Genomic DNA, 15,253 nt, shown 5'->3' on the forward strand with positions numbered 1-15,253 from the left:
ATATTTAAACATAACGTGATATAATATCATCTAGTAATGAGAAACCAACAAAATACAAAACAACCATCGGCCAGCAAAAGTCGACATTTGCAGCCGCGCAAAGTTCGTCAGACAGCCGACAGACGTCTGCGGTCGTTCGGAGTTCGCCGCGTCAACACAAAAAGTCTTCGCTAGGACAACAACGAAATACAACGCTTGTATAGGCCATCAAAATCCGACGTCTGACCGACAAAAATCAACCCGTGGCCGTCGAATGTCCACGCGTGTGCAAAAGACGAGTGCCCCTAGGTTGTCGAACCCCCGTATTTATCTGCAAACGTTGAAGATATCGGACCCTCTACAAAAGTCATCGCGTGGGCATCGGATATCGACGACGAGTGTTCAGCAACAAAAGTCGACGTTCGCATCCTGAAAAACTCGTCACGTCGACCACAAAAGTCGTCGTCGCGTGTCCATCAAAAATCGTCACGTGAACGGTTCCAATTACTCCTTAGCCACCACAACATTTCCCTTCGAATATTACTACCCAGACAACTAGGTCGAAAATCGACGATGATTGTTTTCGAGGAAAACTTTTGCCGGTTGGACTTCGTCTGTAACTCACGTGCTACGGGTTAGGTATAGGGTTGTCAAAATACATTTGTAATAATGGTTGTTGGTGCTTATCGTTAAATATAATATTATATTGTCTACGATATTTTATAATTATCACGTTTGTAGTTTGTTAATAATTTGTATTGTTTTGAATAATAAACGGGTTATTAAAATTAATAAAATTATGTTGATTGAAAAACTTAGTCATAACAATTTTATACAGTCAGTATGTCGTGTATACTGTCGTTGGTGCCAGTAAAAGTAAACAGTTAAGTTCATAAAACTAAAAAGTAATGTAATATAATATTTTTATATACCATTTCTGTAAACATTTTGATTTAGACGAAATTTTATTACCTATGCAATTATTGTATTATTTTCATTGCAATTTTGACATATTTTTATAAATAAATAATAATTATACATTTTGTAATATTTTAAGAATACATTTTATAATGCAATTTGTAATTTTTTGAAGCAGTTAGATGTTTTTATTATGCAATTATTAAGAATAAGATATTTACTTCTATTACTAAGAAAAAGTCCTGTATTTCAAATAACCGAACATTTTATTTAAATTGGATTTTGTATAAAATTTTATTGATATTCATATAAAAAAAAACTAAAAAAATTGAAAACTGACAATGTCCGTAAACAGCTCAAAAAGAATCAAATTATTTTCAAAATTTTATGGTGTATAGAAAATGCTAATATAAACATTCAGTCAAAATTTCATGTTCTTACGGTCATTTGTTTTAGAGTTACACCAAAAACCAAAATCGATTTTCTCGAAAACAGATTTTGCGTAAAAATTCCCGTTTTTCCTTAATTTTTCTTTTGTTTTTCACGTCGCTTGTGAAAACTACTGGGAACTTTTGACCCCCCAAAGTACCAACTAGATTCACTTTCCTATCAGAAAAGTTACTATTGAACAAAATCCAAGCACTTTTACTGTCCTAAAAGGTGATGACAGACACAAAAATAAAAAAAAATAAAAAAAACAAAAAAAAACACACATCATTGTAAAGTCAATACATTCATTGCTTCGCTCAGAATTTGAAAAAAAAAAATATAAAAAAAAAAAATAAAAAGTTGTAGTAGTTGTTATTATACAATTTATAAACCGCATTCCATAACCATAATATTATTTTCATTATATTATAGGTACCACGTAGCTGGTTGCTCGAATTTGTATATACCTATAAACCTGGTATTAACCAGGTATAAACCCGTAGTAATATTATATATACTATCAATATCGCGTGTCCATAATAATTTAAACTGCAGTTAAACCACGCATGGCACGCTGTATGCAAATTATATTTATTATATAGTATTTATTTATATTATTTATCTTAACGCAATCGTTTACGATTTTTTCCCGTCAAATTCGTCAAAATAGGTAATATGCGTATTATAATAACATAACAATGTGTAAACATCACACGTGACGGGCTGCGTTAATAGGTGTTACTCCGGATTTATTATCGACTGAAAACATGTCAAGGCATCGTAATAATAATATGTATGTCGGATGCGTGTTCGCGAATGGTGTTTAAAAATATCTCAATTATTAGTAATTATAATTTTTTATTCGAAACCGGAAGTTAAGACTTTTTTTTAGAACGAATTACGTCTTAGTTGTTATGATGTGTTTCAATAATATAAGAATCTAATAATAATAATAATAATAATAATACGACTAATTTTGTACGGTTAATTTTTAATTTATTTCATTTTTATAGATCACTTGAATTTTTTAGGTAATTTTTTTGTAGTTTTGCGAGTTTATCTTTTTTTGTTATAACTTACATGCTGCAGCCAGTTCCTATTGGGGAATAGTTACTTCTTTTTGGTAATTATTACATTAAGCTACGAATTACCTTTAAAATTTGTAATTAAATTAGTCTTTAAAGTTACTTTTTTCGAAGTAAAACTTCTTTCTTGAGGTCTGGGTGGAAAAAAAGTCGTAACGAAAAATGAAACGACACGTTTGTTTATATATTTATTTTGCAATTTTATTTGGTCTAGTTACATTAATTTTGTGTTTAAAAAGTAACAATTAAAGTTACCAACTTAATTTAAATCCCTTACAATAAAATGTAATTAAATTACTATCAAACGACTTAAAAAGTGATTTCGTTATAGAAACAAGTGACTTGTAAAGTTGTAACTCCCTTAACACTGCTGCTTAGTAATGCCTATAGCCTATAGATATAGTTAAAATCTTATAGGTAGGCACGACCATTGTCATGATGAAACGAGAAAAGTTTCGTTTTACTAATAATATTTTACTGATTTCGTCATCTCAGCGATATACGAGCGGCAACGATTCTGTCTACCACTGTATCGCGGCGCCGACCGAGTAATAACTGCGATTATCGTGCGCCGCAGATTACGGAGCGATTAGTCTCGAGGCACTTGCTCCAATTATTGCCGTATATAAATCGCTCCCACGGTGTGCGCCGGATCCAATCGCCGTCATGTCGCCGACCTGTCATCATCGTGTCATCGTCATCCTCGTCATCGCACTCTGCGCCACGACGGCACTGACCGCGGGCAACGCGACGCCACTGCCGCCGACTCGCTTTCGCGCGGCCAACATATTGGCCGTGGAAACAGTGCCGGGCCGAAGTCACTGGAACTTTATGAGCGCAGTTCTACGGGCGCTGACTGACCGTGGCCACTCGGTGGTGGCGTTCACGTCGTACCCGGCGCAGTGGCCGTCGTCCACGCATGGCAATTACACGGAGGTGGACACGTCCGCCGTGCTGCTCCGGCACGCCGGTGAACTGGCATCTCGCGTGCTGTCCGACTACAGCCGACTGTCGTACATCGTGCCGTCAGTGGTCCGATGGAGCAGACAGTTCTGCGACGCGGTGTACGACATGGAACAGATCCGGGCGCTCATGGTCAACGGCACCGACACGGCAGCCAGGTTCGACCTACTGGTCACCGAGCCGCTGGGCTCCGAGTGTGTGGCACACCTGGCCGCTGCCATTGGGCTGCCCATGGTGTACGTGGTACCGACGCCCATGATCACGTACATGCAACCGTCCATCGTCGGCCACTCGGCCAACCCGGCGTACGTGCCGCACCTGCTCTACGGCTCGGCGGTCCGGGCGTTCCGGCACAGGTTGGTCAACACGGCCATGTACGCCTATGGACGGCTGGTCCGGTGGTATGCCGAGCGGATGGCGCTGCGCCGGCCGTACGATGTCGGCGAGCCAGCCAAACCCTCAGTCGTGTTCGTCAACAGCCACCACGTCACAGAGCCCACTATGTTACTGCCCACCAATGTCATACACGTTGGTGGAATACACTTGGACCGAGACGATGGAGCACTGCCGACTGTGAGTATACACGACCTATATATAAAGATTTGATAGGGTGACTTACAATATTGGGGAAATTACTTTTTTTTGGGTATAAATTATTCTTAATTTACTTTTTTTTACTTGGTCAAGTTACATTACTTTTGGGTTAAAAACTTACTTTATTACGATTAAAGTTAATTTTATATTAATTTTAAAAATGTATGTTGCAACATATTGACATGTCAATACAAATAGCTATATAATAAAAATAATAACAGACGCTAATTTATTGTTCAATCAATAATACAACTTATATTGGAAATTCAATGTATATTCTGTCAGAAAATCGTACATATAGTTAGATTATAATATATTTACATATTATAAATTGGTTCTCGAAACGTCTTTAAAAAAAGGGTAACGATTCATTTAATAATTTCACTAGGTACCTACAAAAAAGTAACTGAAATTACGTATAAACTACTTACAATAAAATGTTATTAAATAACCATCAATTAACAAATTGTTTATAAAAGTAATTTCGTTCCAGTAACTTGCATTTTGTTGCTAACCACTCCTCCAACAATGCAAATTCATAAATGCGCGTTGCGCAACTATATATGGTTCAAAGGTTGCAATTATCTGGGGGAACTACGGTATCCTTTCCAAAACTGTCGGATTAACCTTCTGACTGACCCACGCACCTCTCCAGCTTTGCGAAGTTTTACTTAGGAAACTACTTAAGGTAGAAAAAATTTAGGTAGATTGTGATTTGTGGTTCTACAACGAGTGCATGTTTTTTTTTTATGTAGGTACATACGAGACACTGCAAATAGTTAGTTAAAACGCTCCAAAAACTATAAAATTTTCGAATTTATTGCACTTGTGTTTGTAACAGATAATTATCGAATAGAATTATACTTATTATAGGTATATTAATATTGATTTTAGTTATAATATGCGTGTCGATCGAATTGTAAATTGTACATCTTACAATATTGAAATAAAATAAAGAGCTCATGAGGTTGCCTAGATAATAATCTTACCTTTAAATTTAATAAGAGGTCAATTCCCGCTAATTTTTAAATGAACGGAGCTACACGTATTCTGCTGAGCGTAAAATGTGCTATGTTACGCACTTGTAAGACGGAGACAACACATGCGGATTGCGGCCTGCGGGTGTAGGCATTACAATTTACAACATAAATACATAATATTTATATTTGTAGAGCACTTGAATGCTATTACATTTTCTAAAATTAAAATCTCGACGTGCCTTTCTAAAGCACATAACAATAACGTGTTTAATTGTAAATTAATAATAATAATCTGAAGTTTCAACATTCGAGTATTTACCTAATTGCTATTGTTTTAAAATAGAATATAAAGCCACTTTGAAGACAACATTTCCACAATACGACAATAGTTATAATATATTTATATATTCTATTATAAATAATTTCATAATTCATTAAATTCATTATATTGACTCAATTACTTCAATCTTTCCAGTAAAACACAATATGTTTTAAAGTTTGTTTTAACTAAATTTTTTTAGATTCTGAACGGAGTGATTGTATCTAATTCAAAAATTTTATTATATTATTATAATAATTATATATTAATTGTTAATAATATAATAAATTCAATATTTCTGCAAAAATTAAATATACTTACCTTAATTACTAGTAAAAAAAAATACTATAACAATATAAATATATATAATAAGTAGGGCCACTAGGGCTCAAATTTAAATGCCCTTAAAATATTTATTCAAAAAATACATTTATGACCTTGAAAATTAAAATAGGTATGTCCTAAATTCCCGGAATTGACACCCCGGCTTTCTTTGTTCGGAAATCATCCAATCAAAAAATGCAATGACAAGTAAAATATGAATGAAAATAGCCAGCAACAGGTGGTGCCAACACTTAAGAATTTTTTGTCCACGTCTAAATTGCCACTGGCATGAATGGTCAAGTCTAATTTTGAAGACCTCAATAATATGCTCCTTCTCCTTTAAAATCTATAAAATATAAACAGCGATTTAAAACACGATATTAAATTCCTTTTTTCCACAAAACTAACATTTTTACTTTTATTTTTTTCAAAAATGTAACTTACCGATACCATAAGCTATCCAGCTTAGTTTTGACATTCACTCGGAAATCCTTCCATCGAAAAATTAAAAAACATATAAAATATGTATGGAAATGACCAGTAACAGGTGTCACCAGCGCCTAAGTTTAAAAAAAATTAACATTTTCGAAATTTTCAATTTTTATGAAATGTAGATTGCTATATTTACATTAAGAATCAAGCTCCATTTTCAAAATTTTTTTTGCAAAAATGTTACATACCGGTGTTGTAAACTTTCCTTCCAAAAATTAAAAAATATGCAAAATATGATGATGGAAATGGCCAGCTGCAGGTGTCGCCATACTCGCCATCAGCTACGTTCTATGAAACATCGTGTACCTAGTTATTAATGTATGAACATGTTGGTATTGTAATAACTAATAAGTACTTTATGTAAGCCACCAGAGTTGTATACATTTCTTTATATAATTATATTATATTATATTGTACACTGTATCCATTTGTGATTAGTAAGTGATTTAGTTAGGCATAAAATACAATTTTTATAAGCCAATACAACATTCTTGTAAAGTATTTTAGTAAATGTGTTTGATTAATTTCTAAATGGATATATATGTCTATGTATTTAAAAATTAAAAATTATTGTAAAGTAACTGAAATTTGCTACAGCAAATTTTCCAACGTTGTTTCTAATTTCACGCACAAAAGAGTCAAAATCATGTTGTTTGTTATTCCGGCACTGTCCGCAATCGTATACCCAAAAATAAGCTAAAACGCACGCAATTGTACTCCCCCGGTCAGGCTAATGGCAAGTCCCAATAGACCAATAGACCAGGCCACCCTCGGCACTCGTGGGCACTTTTAGATCTCAGTTTTGATTTTTACTAGACTAAAAAAATTATAATGATTTTTAACTTTTCAGAATATATTAGAATTTATTGAGAATTCCCCACATGGCGTTATTTATTTCACGTTCGGATCAGTCATAGCCATGTCAAGTTTACCAGACCACATTCAGGATACATTTAAAAACGTATTTCGACAAATTCCTCAAAGAGTTTTGTGGAAATATGAAGGTGAAATGGAAGATAAACCGGACAACGTGATGATAGGCAACTGGTTTCCTCAGCGTGAAGTTCTGTGTGAGTGTTTATTTTCATTATTATTAATCATTCATGTTATTAATTTTTCAATTGTGTAGCAAAGTTGTTTTATCATAATCAAACTCAACTCTAATAACTAGTCGCACTAATACATTTTTTTATATTAACGTTTGAGTTCGAAATTACTTTAAATACTAAAAAATGCAAATTAATCATAAATATATAAATGCAAATATAGATACTTATGTTATTATAAGTTACTACTTATAATACTTATTTTACATTTAAGTATCCAATTTCATAACAATTAGAAGTCCAAGAGCTTACAATATTTTTATTTTTATTTTAATTGCTGCAATATAAATGTATGAGCAACTCTTCATTAAATATTCAACATTTTTGACTAAGAAACAAAGTTGATCAACAAAAATCGAAAAAAAAATTAATGCATTTTAGATATCTATAGATAAATTTGTCTACAGATTTTGTAACTATACCCCAATATAATAATTGGCAATGTTTTTAACACTTTGAGTGTCACGGTCGACTCGTGACTGCTACGAGTTGATTCCCGGATCATTAAGATATGTACGACGAGTTGGGGCGGCACAAGATGCCGCAAAATATACCTTATTACTACCCGATTCCGCACATTTTCGTAATACAAAAGATTTTTTTTATTTAACCTAAATTTAACACGATTCTACATCAAAATTGTTGGGACGTTCCAAGTTATGAGGAAAACTAATTATATTAATAATATTAAATAAAACAATTAATAATTGAAAATACATTTTATAGAAAAATGTATTTCAATTATATCGTGAATAATATTGATGTTTGATTTGTATGCAGTATGCATAAATATTAAATATATAATATACTCTATTGTTGAATAGTAAAAATAAAATAATACAAAAATAGTCAAATTAGTTAAAATAAATAATTAAAATAAGTTGTGTTTATCACAATTGTTTCCCTTGATATCGAGGATCAATTTGTGATAAAAATTGAATGATATCAATTTGATTTGTTTCATACTTATTGTATGCATTGATGGTGAATTCCATACGTTCTTTTTCTTTCACGTTCACAATGTTTTCCGATCATTATATAAAGTAATTGATTTGATTTTAGTTTCGGTTTCCGACTGAAATTCCATCAATACTTTTATAACTAAATAAATATGTGGGTGAGTGTGATAAAATTAGCCATTATATATGTGATGAAAGCTTTCTGAACCATTAGTTGTCCTATAAAAAGTATAAGTAATTATTTTAATTATGATTTATATTTATTAAAAAAATTAATTTTACCTTGGATTCATTGTAGGCTTTTCTGCCCACAATTCTGGTGGAAATGAGCTAGTATTTGGGGGGAAAACCCAAAATAATGTTATAATCTTAAATGGTCGACGGTTATAATATGGCTTACATGTAATATCAATATCAACCATTTTTATGTTTAAAATATTTTTTATAATACAATCGGCAACGTCGCAAATTAGTTTTGTGCGGAATTGTGTAAATGAAAAGGTTATGCGGAATCGGGAATTGCCGACGAGATGTGTGATTTCTCGATAGAAACTTTTGTGTTGAGTAGCGAAGAGATGCCCAGAATGTCGTTGTTATTGTCTTGAAGTCTTGAACCTCTACAAAGAATAAAGGAAGACGGCTTTTTTTTTTTGACATTGTGACCTAATTCGGCCAACGCGTTAATTATATCGGGCACTAAAGTGGAGAGATGCAGGTTTCTAATGACACATTTGTGGTGCGGAGGTGACGTGGGTGTATGTGTGGAAACTGGAATCAGTTTGGTGTAAATAGTCCATGATACTATTATAGTATATGCGACTAAGAGGTTGAATCTGAAGGTATGACGAAGACGCCCTGCAAGTGAAACCATTCGGGCTGGTGATGTTGATCAAAGTGGTTTTGAAGGCGGAGAAATCCACTATGTTTTTAACGAAGATAGGTGGAATCGGAGGATCTCTGACGTGATCAGTGTGAGGTTGGCTCACTAAAGGAACATCCATCGAGTTGGATAAGGACGTGGCTGCAGCTGATTTGTCGGTTGAGCCGTTTGTGGCAAGTACGGCGAAATGATTTAGTGAAGTAAAAACTTTTGATTTTTGGTCGGCTTGATTCGGCGACAGCGACGAACTAGACAAATTTCTCTTAGACGGCTTGGGTGTGCGTGGCGGAACGATGCCCGCATTACGGACGCTGTTATTCATAATAATGTTAAAATAAAAATAGATAATTATTGATGAAAATAATAATAATTATTAGCGATAACGGAGCGAAACATCGGACATCGCGACGTACGCGCATTCATGCTGAGCGTTACGGCCGAACTGACAAAAGTATTTAAAGTTCGAATTTTGACAAAATACGTAAAAATCACAAAAATGTGCAAATTATTTTGAGTTAGAAATTCATAAAAAAAAATTTAAATCTTAGATTTGAAAACTTAATTCAATGTTTCACATAAGTTTGTCTACCTTTATCAAAAAAAAAAAATACGTAAATAGGTAAATAAATTACTTAATTCACAATATTATAATCAAATATACTTAGTGTCTTAGTAAATAGTAATATATTGTACCTAGCTTTGTGAAATAATTCGTACATATAACCCGCAACCAACTGCAACCATTAATAAACAAAAAAAAAGTTTCAATTTCTACCGTGAATAAAATCCCTGTTTGACCACCTGTTTAAAATATGAAATTAGAAAATCCTTTCTTATTGTACAATAGTACATCTATATCATTAAAGGAACCACCATTCCATATATTAAGTACGTACGTTTTGTATTTTAAAACCAATATTGTATATTTAAATTAGATATTGCTTGATAGATGGCACCACTATTGTAATCTTACAACCCTTATTTTCGCCTTTAGGGGTTGAATTTCCAAAAATCCTTTCTTAGTGTGCCCTTACATTGCTTAAGGAACCTCTGTACAAAAATTCAAGTCTCTATACCCAGCGATTTGGTCTGGGCGTTGATGAGTGAATGGGGCGGTCTCCTATTTGTTTATAGAAGATAGAAGATTAAATATGAATAACTCGTTTGTGTACGTTTGTTTATATTGTGTTTGTGACTAACACACGATACCAAAAATTAATACCAAGTAGGTATAGCTCTCCACTAAAGCTGCCCTTATTTACATCCATAGTACATGTAGTATTTAAAAAAAAACCCAATTAGTTAATCAGAAATTAACGATTTAAGTCTTCCTGTTTAAAGGTATTCTAATTCTAGTCCAAATCGGTAAAAAAGTACCTACTCAACTGAATACAAATAATTGTAAAGGCATTATTGATTAGGGTATAATTGAGAGAGGAGAAGTGGACTACGTCATCCAGAAGTCTGAACTGGCAGTAATTTAAATAAATAAAATTTACTGGCCGAAAAATCATGTAGTAGTAGGTAAAATATATAATATAGTAAATCATAGTCAAAATTTAGTAGAATGAAATTTGAAGCATATTTTTTCTATTTTAAAACTGACACTGAAAATTTATAAAAGCAAACACTATAATACTAATCTATATGGTCATATTATATTTATATTATTAGTGCACCCAAACGTCAAATTGTTCATAAGTCATGGCGGGATATCTGGCGTGTACGAAGCAGTAGATGCGGGTGTTCCTGTTTTGGGCTTTCCACTTTACTACGATCAACCGAGAAACTTGCAAAGTCTAGTGGTCGCGGGCATGGCAATCACAATGGAATTATTGTCGATCACCGAACAACGATTTCTACACTCCATCAAGGAACTTTTACATAATACAAAGTATGATGAACAGATTATAATATGATGGTGGGAGATGATGGGCAGGGGCGATTTTACGGGGGTGGGGTTAGATGGGTTTGACACCCTCTGAATGTCTGCAACTGTAAGTACAAGTCGGCAACTTTCAGAAATCGGAAAATTCAACTTTTATAGATTCTGAGCGGAGCGATGAATGTATTAATTTTACAATGTGTTTTTTGTTTGTGTCTGTCATCAGTCACTCATCACCTTTTAGGGCAGTAAAAATGCTTAGATTTTCTTCAACAGTCCAATCTTTTCTGATAAGAAAGTGAATCTAGTTGGTAGGTACTTTTTTTTTTGGGGGGGGGGGGGGGTCATTAGTAAAAAATTTCAAATAGTATTCAAAAACACTTATTCCAAATTGCTTTTATTTTCAGAAATTCTAAATCAGCTATTGCGAATTACGATTTGTGATTCAATAATAATATTGATATCGATTACATGGAAATTAGAATTTGGATTTTTGATATTTTTTTTATGACGATTCTGTTGTACACATAATAATATTCTTATTTCTTAGCATTGATAAACTTTTATAGGTCTACGATTTTATCATTATTTTTTATTACTAATAAGTAATAACTAACCTATTACTTATTGGTTATTAGTTATTACCTACTTACACCATAGATAAAATATCTAATGGATTTTAGAACCGAAATAACCGAAAAAAACCGTAAGAACCTCTACATCAAAATCAAAATATAGATTTCAGTTCCTAAAAAAATGTATTTATGTTCTTAAATTTACTGTATATTTATTAAAAAAGTATATGCATGCATTTATGTTCTTAAAATATCATTATATATTCATTAAAAGTAAAAACCCTAATATATGATAAATAAATAGTATTTTTTGATTCAGTAGAATATGAATCAAATTTTTCTCTAGGTAAGCATTCAAATGAATAAATAGAAAAAAAATTACGCAATTTCATAACTATATTATGATCCCTATAATTATTACTATAGGAAAATGTAATTATTATAATATTAAGTAAACAGTCGGCAGATTTATCCTTGAAAGTCGGCAATATTCACTCCAAACCCCCCTGGAAATAAACTCTAGGATCGCCCCTGGTGATGGGTTCAACGTTAAAATTTTTAAAGGTCAGGCACTCGCGCTTTTTACTCATATTTGGGCCTAACATTCGAAAAAATAATAACAGGAAAATTGGTTTTTATTGTTTTAAAAAACTATATTATTTCAAAGCATTAACATATTCATTTTTCATAGGGAAATAAAGTAGTGAAAAGCCGATCACTCTATGTATATTGTCATTTATTGTATATTATATTTATTTCTAGTACCATTGCTATTTTACAGTTACACAAAAAATGCTATAATCACCGCGGACCGTTTCAGAGACCGTCCTATGACTCCTCAAGAGTCAGTCGTCTATTGGACGGAGTACGTACTTCGTCACAAAGGTGCGCACCACTTGAAATCCGAAGCACTGAACCTCACGTGGTATCAGTACATGTTACTGGATGTGATTTTCGTCGTTGTCGTGTCGTTCCTGGTCGTAATGTACATGATTTATAAGACGTCTAGATTATTTTATTCACATGTCGCGAATTATTTGATTAGAGCCAAAGTTAAGCAACAATAGGTAATAATATGTAATTAATTAGATAAATTATTGTTCGGGAAATGTTAACCCACCTATTTATAACCGCCGTCTTGGATGGAAAAATCAATCATTGATCTCTGTCTCACACACGCGTTTATATTTTATACAAATTATAATTTTAAGTAGGTATAGGTAAATACTTAATTTACATATTGTACATCGTTTAGTTCAACTTTTCTCCGTAGTTACACGTTTGTCGTCATTACTCATTACTGCAGGGCTCGGAACTTTATGCGCTAAAAAACAATGAAATATATGTGCATAGCGTATGTACTAAAAAAACGCAAATATGCAGTATAATATGCATATATTATTTTATAAAATATATATATTTTGAGGTATAATTATAAAAAAAAATATTTTTGGATCATAAATATTTTATTTATATTTTTTTTGTTGATGATTTGGAGCTGTTATACTAAATCTATTCCCAGAATCCTAAATTTAAAAAAAATAGAATTTATCGAATACAGCGATTATTAAATAATGTTAGGTATTAATTAGTATTTATCCAACATATTAGCAACATCACAAATCTTTCATAATATTTACTATAATAAAGTACTGCATTGATGCAGGTACTCAAAGGGGTTATGATTGGTTCTAGAAGTAAAGGAATCTCCGGTGCGTAATTTTTGAAAATTTGTATACGTGATGGTACTTTTTTAAATATTTTTTTTACGTTGGCTACGACTTTACGAACAGTGCCAAACTGATTTCGTACTTCCTCTGAAACTCTATAGAGACCATGAGCAGCACATGTACCATTTTAGAGTAGAATGCGTTCAAATAGACTTCCCACATTTTATCATATACGGTACTATTTATTTGTAAATGGTAAATAATTTAATTTACAATATTCAATTATTGAAAACTTGTTTATTTTTGTTGATTTCTAAAACGCTTTAACATAAAATGCATTTATATACTCAAAATCTTTAAATATGCAAAATCACATAAATTTAGTAAAATATGAATCTGCCCGTAATGTTTGAAAATAAATAAATAAATATGCAAAAATATGCAACATAAATTGTTGTATTTCAATAGTATGGTTCATGAAACGAATTTGTATCAAATCAGATTAGAAATATGCAGCTTCCTGAGAAAGATGCAAATGCATAAAGTTCCGAGCCCTTCAGTCATTAGGTACTAATAGTTATGAATTATTTTATTTTATTTTATTTACACCAAACGGCAATTACAAAAAGTATCTGAACAATAACAGAACAGTAACAATATTACAATAAATAGCTTAAATTAGAATAGTTTACAAAATGCATTATTAAAATAGTAGTATACAGACAGTTAAAAGGGGCAAATAAATATAGACTAGATTACATAGCATTATTGGCATAACGAAGCATACGGTGCAGCAGTGGATGGTTATTACAATAGGAGGTGGAGTGAGTGGGAATATGAAAGGGTGTGTGATGTCTTGAGGGGTAGGACGGGACACGGAAATTAATGGAGGAAAGAAGATCCGGGGCATCTATTGATCCATCTAGTAGGCCTTGAAAAAGCGGAGATCAGCATCAGAACGCCGAGAAGAAAGCATAGGAATGTTTAATTTTAAAAGCACGGACGAGTAGTCATGCTGAGGATGCTTGATTTTGAGGAGGAAAGAGATATAAGATAAAAACCTATTTTGGACTCTTTCGAGTCTTAGCTGGTCTTTTGCTAGGTAGGGGTGCCAAACTATCAAACCATAATCAAGAATAGGGCGCACAAGAAATGGGTAAAGTGTACGCAGACAACGGACAGAGCTAAACATTTTAGTATTGCGCTTTATAAAACCCAAGACATTCAGTGCTTTACAGGTGGTAACATTAATATGGTGGCTGAAATCGATAGATGGGCTGAAATGTATACCTAGGTCTTTAATAGTAAAAGCTTGAGAGGGGATCCATTGATATAGTAGGAGTTAAGTGCATGGTTGTGACGTCTAGAAAATGTCATAATATGACATTTGGCTAAGTTCAAACTCAGATTAAGACGTTGAGCCCACAGAGCGAATTCGTCCAGTTGATGTTGCAGTGTCAGGGAACAAGAGATATCATTGCAATTCAAATAAATTTTGATATCATCAGCAAAGAGCAGGAATTTAGCCTTGGTGATCAAATTAATGAATAAGATAAAGAGTAAAGGACTTAGATGGCTTGTGGGACACCAGAAGGTATGTTAACCAGGGACGACTTACAATTACTGACCTTTGCAAATTGCTGTCTGTTGGAGAGGTAAGAACGCAACCATGAGAGAAGAGGATCACCGATACGCAGAGTGTCTAATTAATTAATAAGAAGGCCATGGTCAACCGTGTCAAATGCTTTTTCGAAGTCAGTAAAGACAACATCAACTTGACCACCCTTCTTGATGTTATCAAGCAAGTATTTAGTGAAAGCAACACTGCTGGTGACTGTAGACTTGCCAGGTCTGAAACCATGCTCCTCATCTATAATTATGTGATTTAGACTCCTTTTAATATTAGAATAGACTAAGGACTCAAAGAGTTTGGCTGAATGTGGAATAATCGATATTGGCCTATAATTTGTATCATCAGATGGGTTACCTGCCTTGAGAACTGGTGTCACTGAACAAACTTTCCAAATAGTTGGAAATATGCTTTCAGATAAGGAGCGCCTAAATAATAGAAAAACAGGGTTTGTGATAGAGTGAC

The 15,253-nt window shown here is 33.1% G+C and overlaps 1 protein-coding gene across 1 annotated transcript; it reads left to right on the plus strand.

Moving 5' to 3' along the window:
- Positions 1-3,077: 3,077 nt before the first annotated feature.
- LOC132944550 (UDP-glucosyltransferase 2-like) lies at positions 3,078-15,176 on the plus strand. Its single transcript, XM_061013979.1, has 4 exons — positions 3,078-3,947; positions 6,934-7,153; positions 10,703-10,922; positions 12,270-15,176. Exons 1-4 carry the CDS (start codon positions 3,078-3,080, stop codon positions 12,553-12,555), a joined length of 1,596 nt encoding a protein of 531 aa, XP_060869962.1. The 3' UTR covers positions 12,556-15,176.
- Positions 15,177-15,253: the final 77 nt, after the last annotated feature.

Source organism: Metopolophium dirhodum, chromosome 5 (genome assembly GCF_019925205.1).
Source record: "Metopolophium dirhodum isolate CAU chromosome 5, ASM1992520v1, whole genome shotgun sequence".
Taxonomy (NCBI): Eukaryota; Metazoa; Arthropoda; class Insecta; order Hemiptera; family Aphididae; genus Metopolophium; species Metopolophium dirhodum.

What these genes read in the sequence shown, in the direction of transcription:
- LOC132944550 (XM_061013979.1), top strand. Translation starts at nt 3,078, where the DNA reads ATGTCGCCGACCTGTCATCATCGTGTCATCGTCATCCTCGTCATCGCA. An exon ending in TCCTCAGCGTGAAGTTCTGT is followed by an intron (nt 7,154 to 10,702) that starts GTGAGTGTTTAT and finishes TTATATTATTAG; the next exon opens with TGCACCCAAACGTCAAATTG. An exon ending in GAACTTTTACATAATACAAA is followed by an intron (nt 10,923 to 12,269) that starts GTATGATGAACA and finishes GCTATTTTACAG; the next exon opens with TTACACAAAAAATGCTATAA.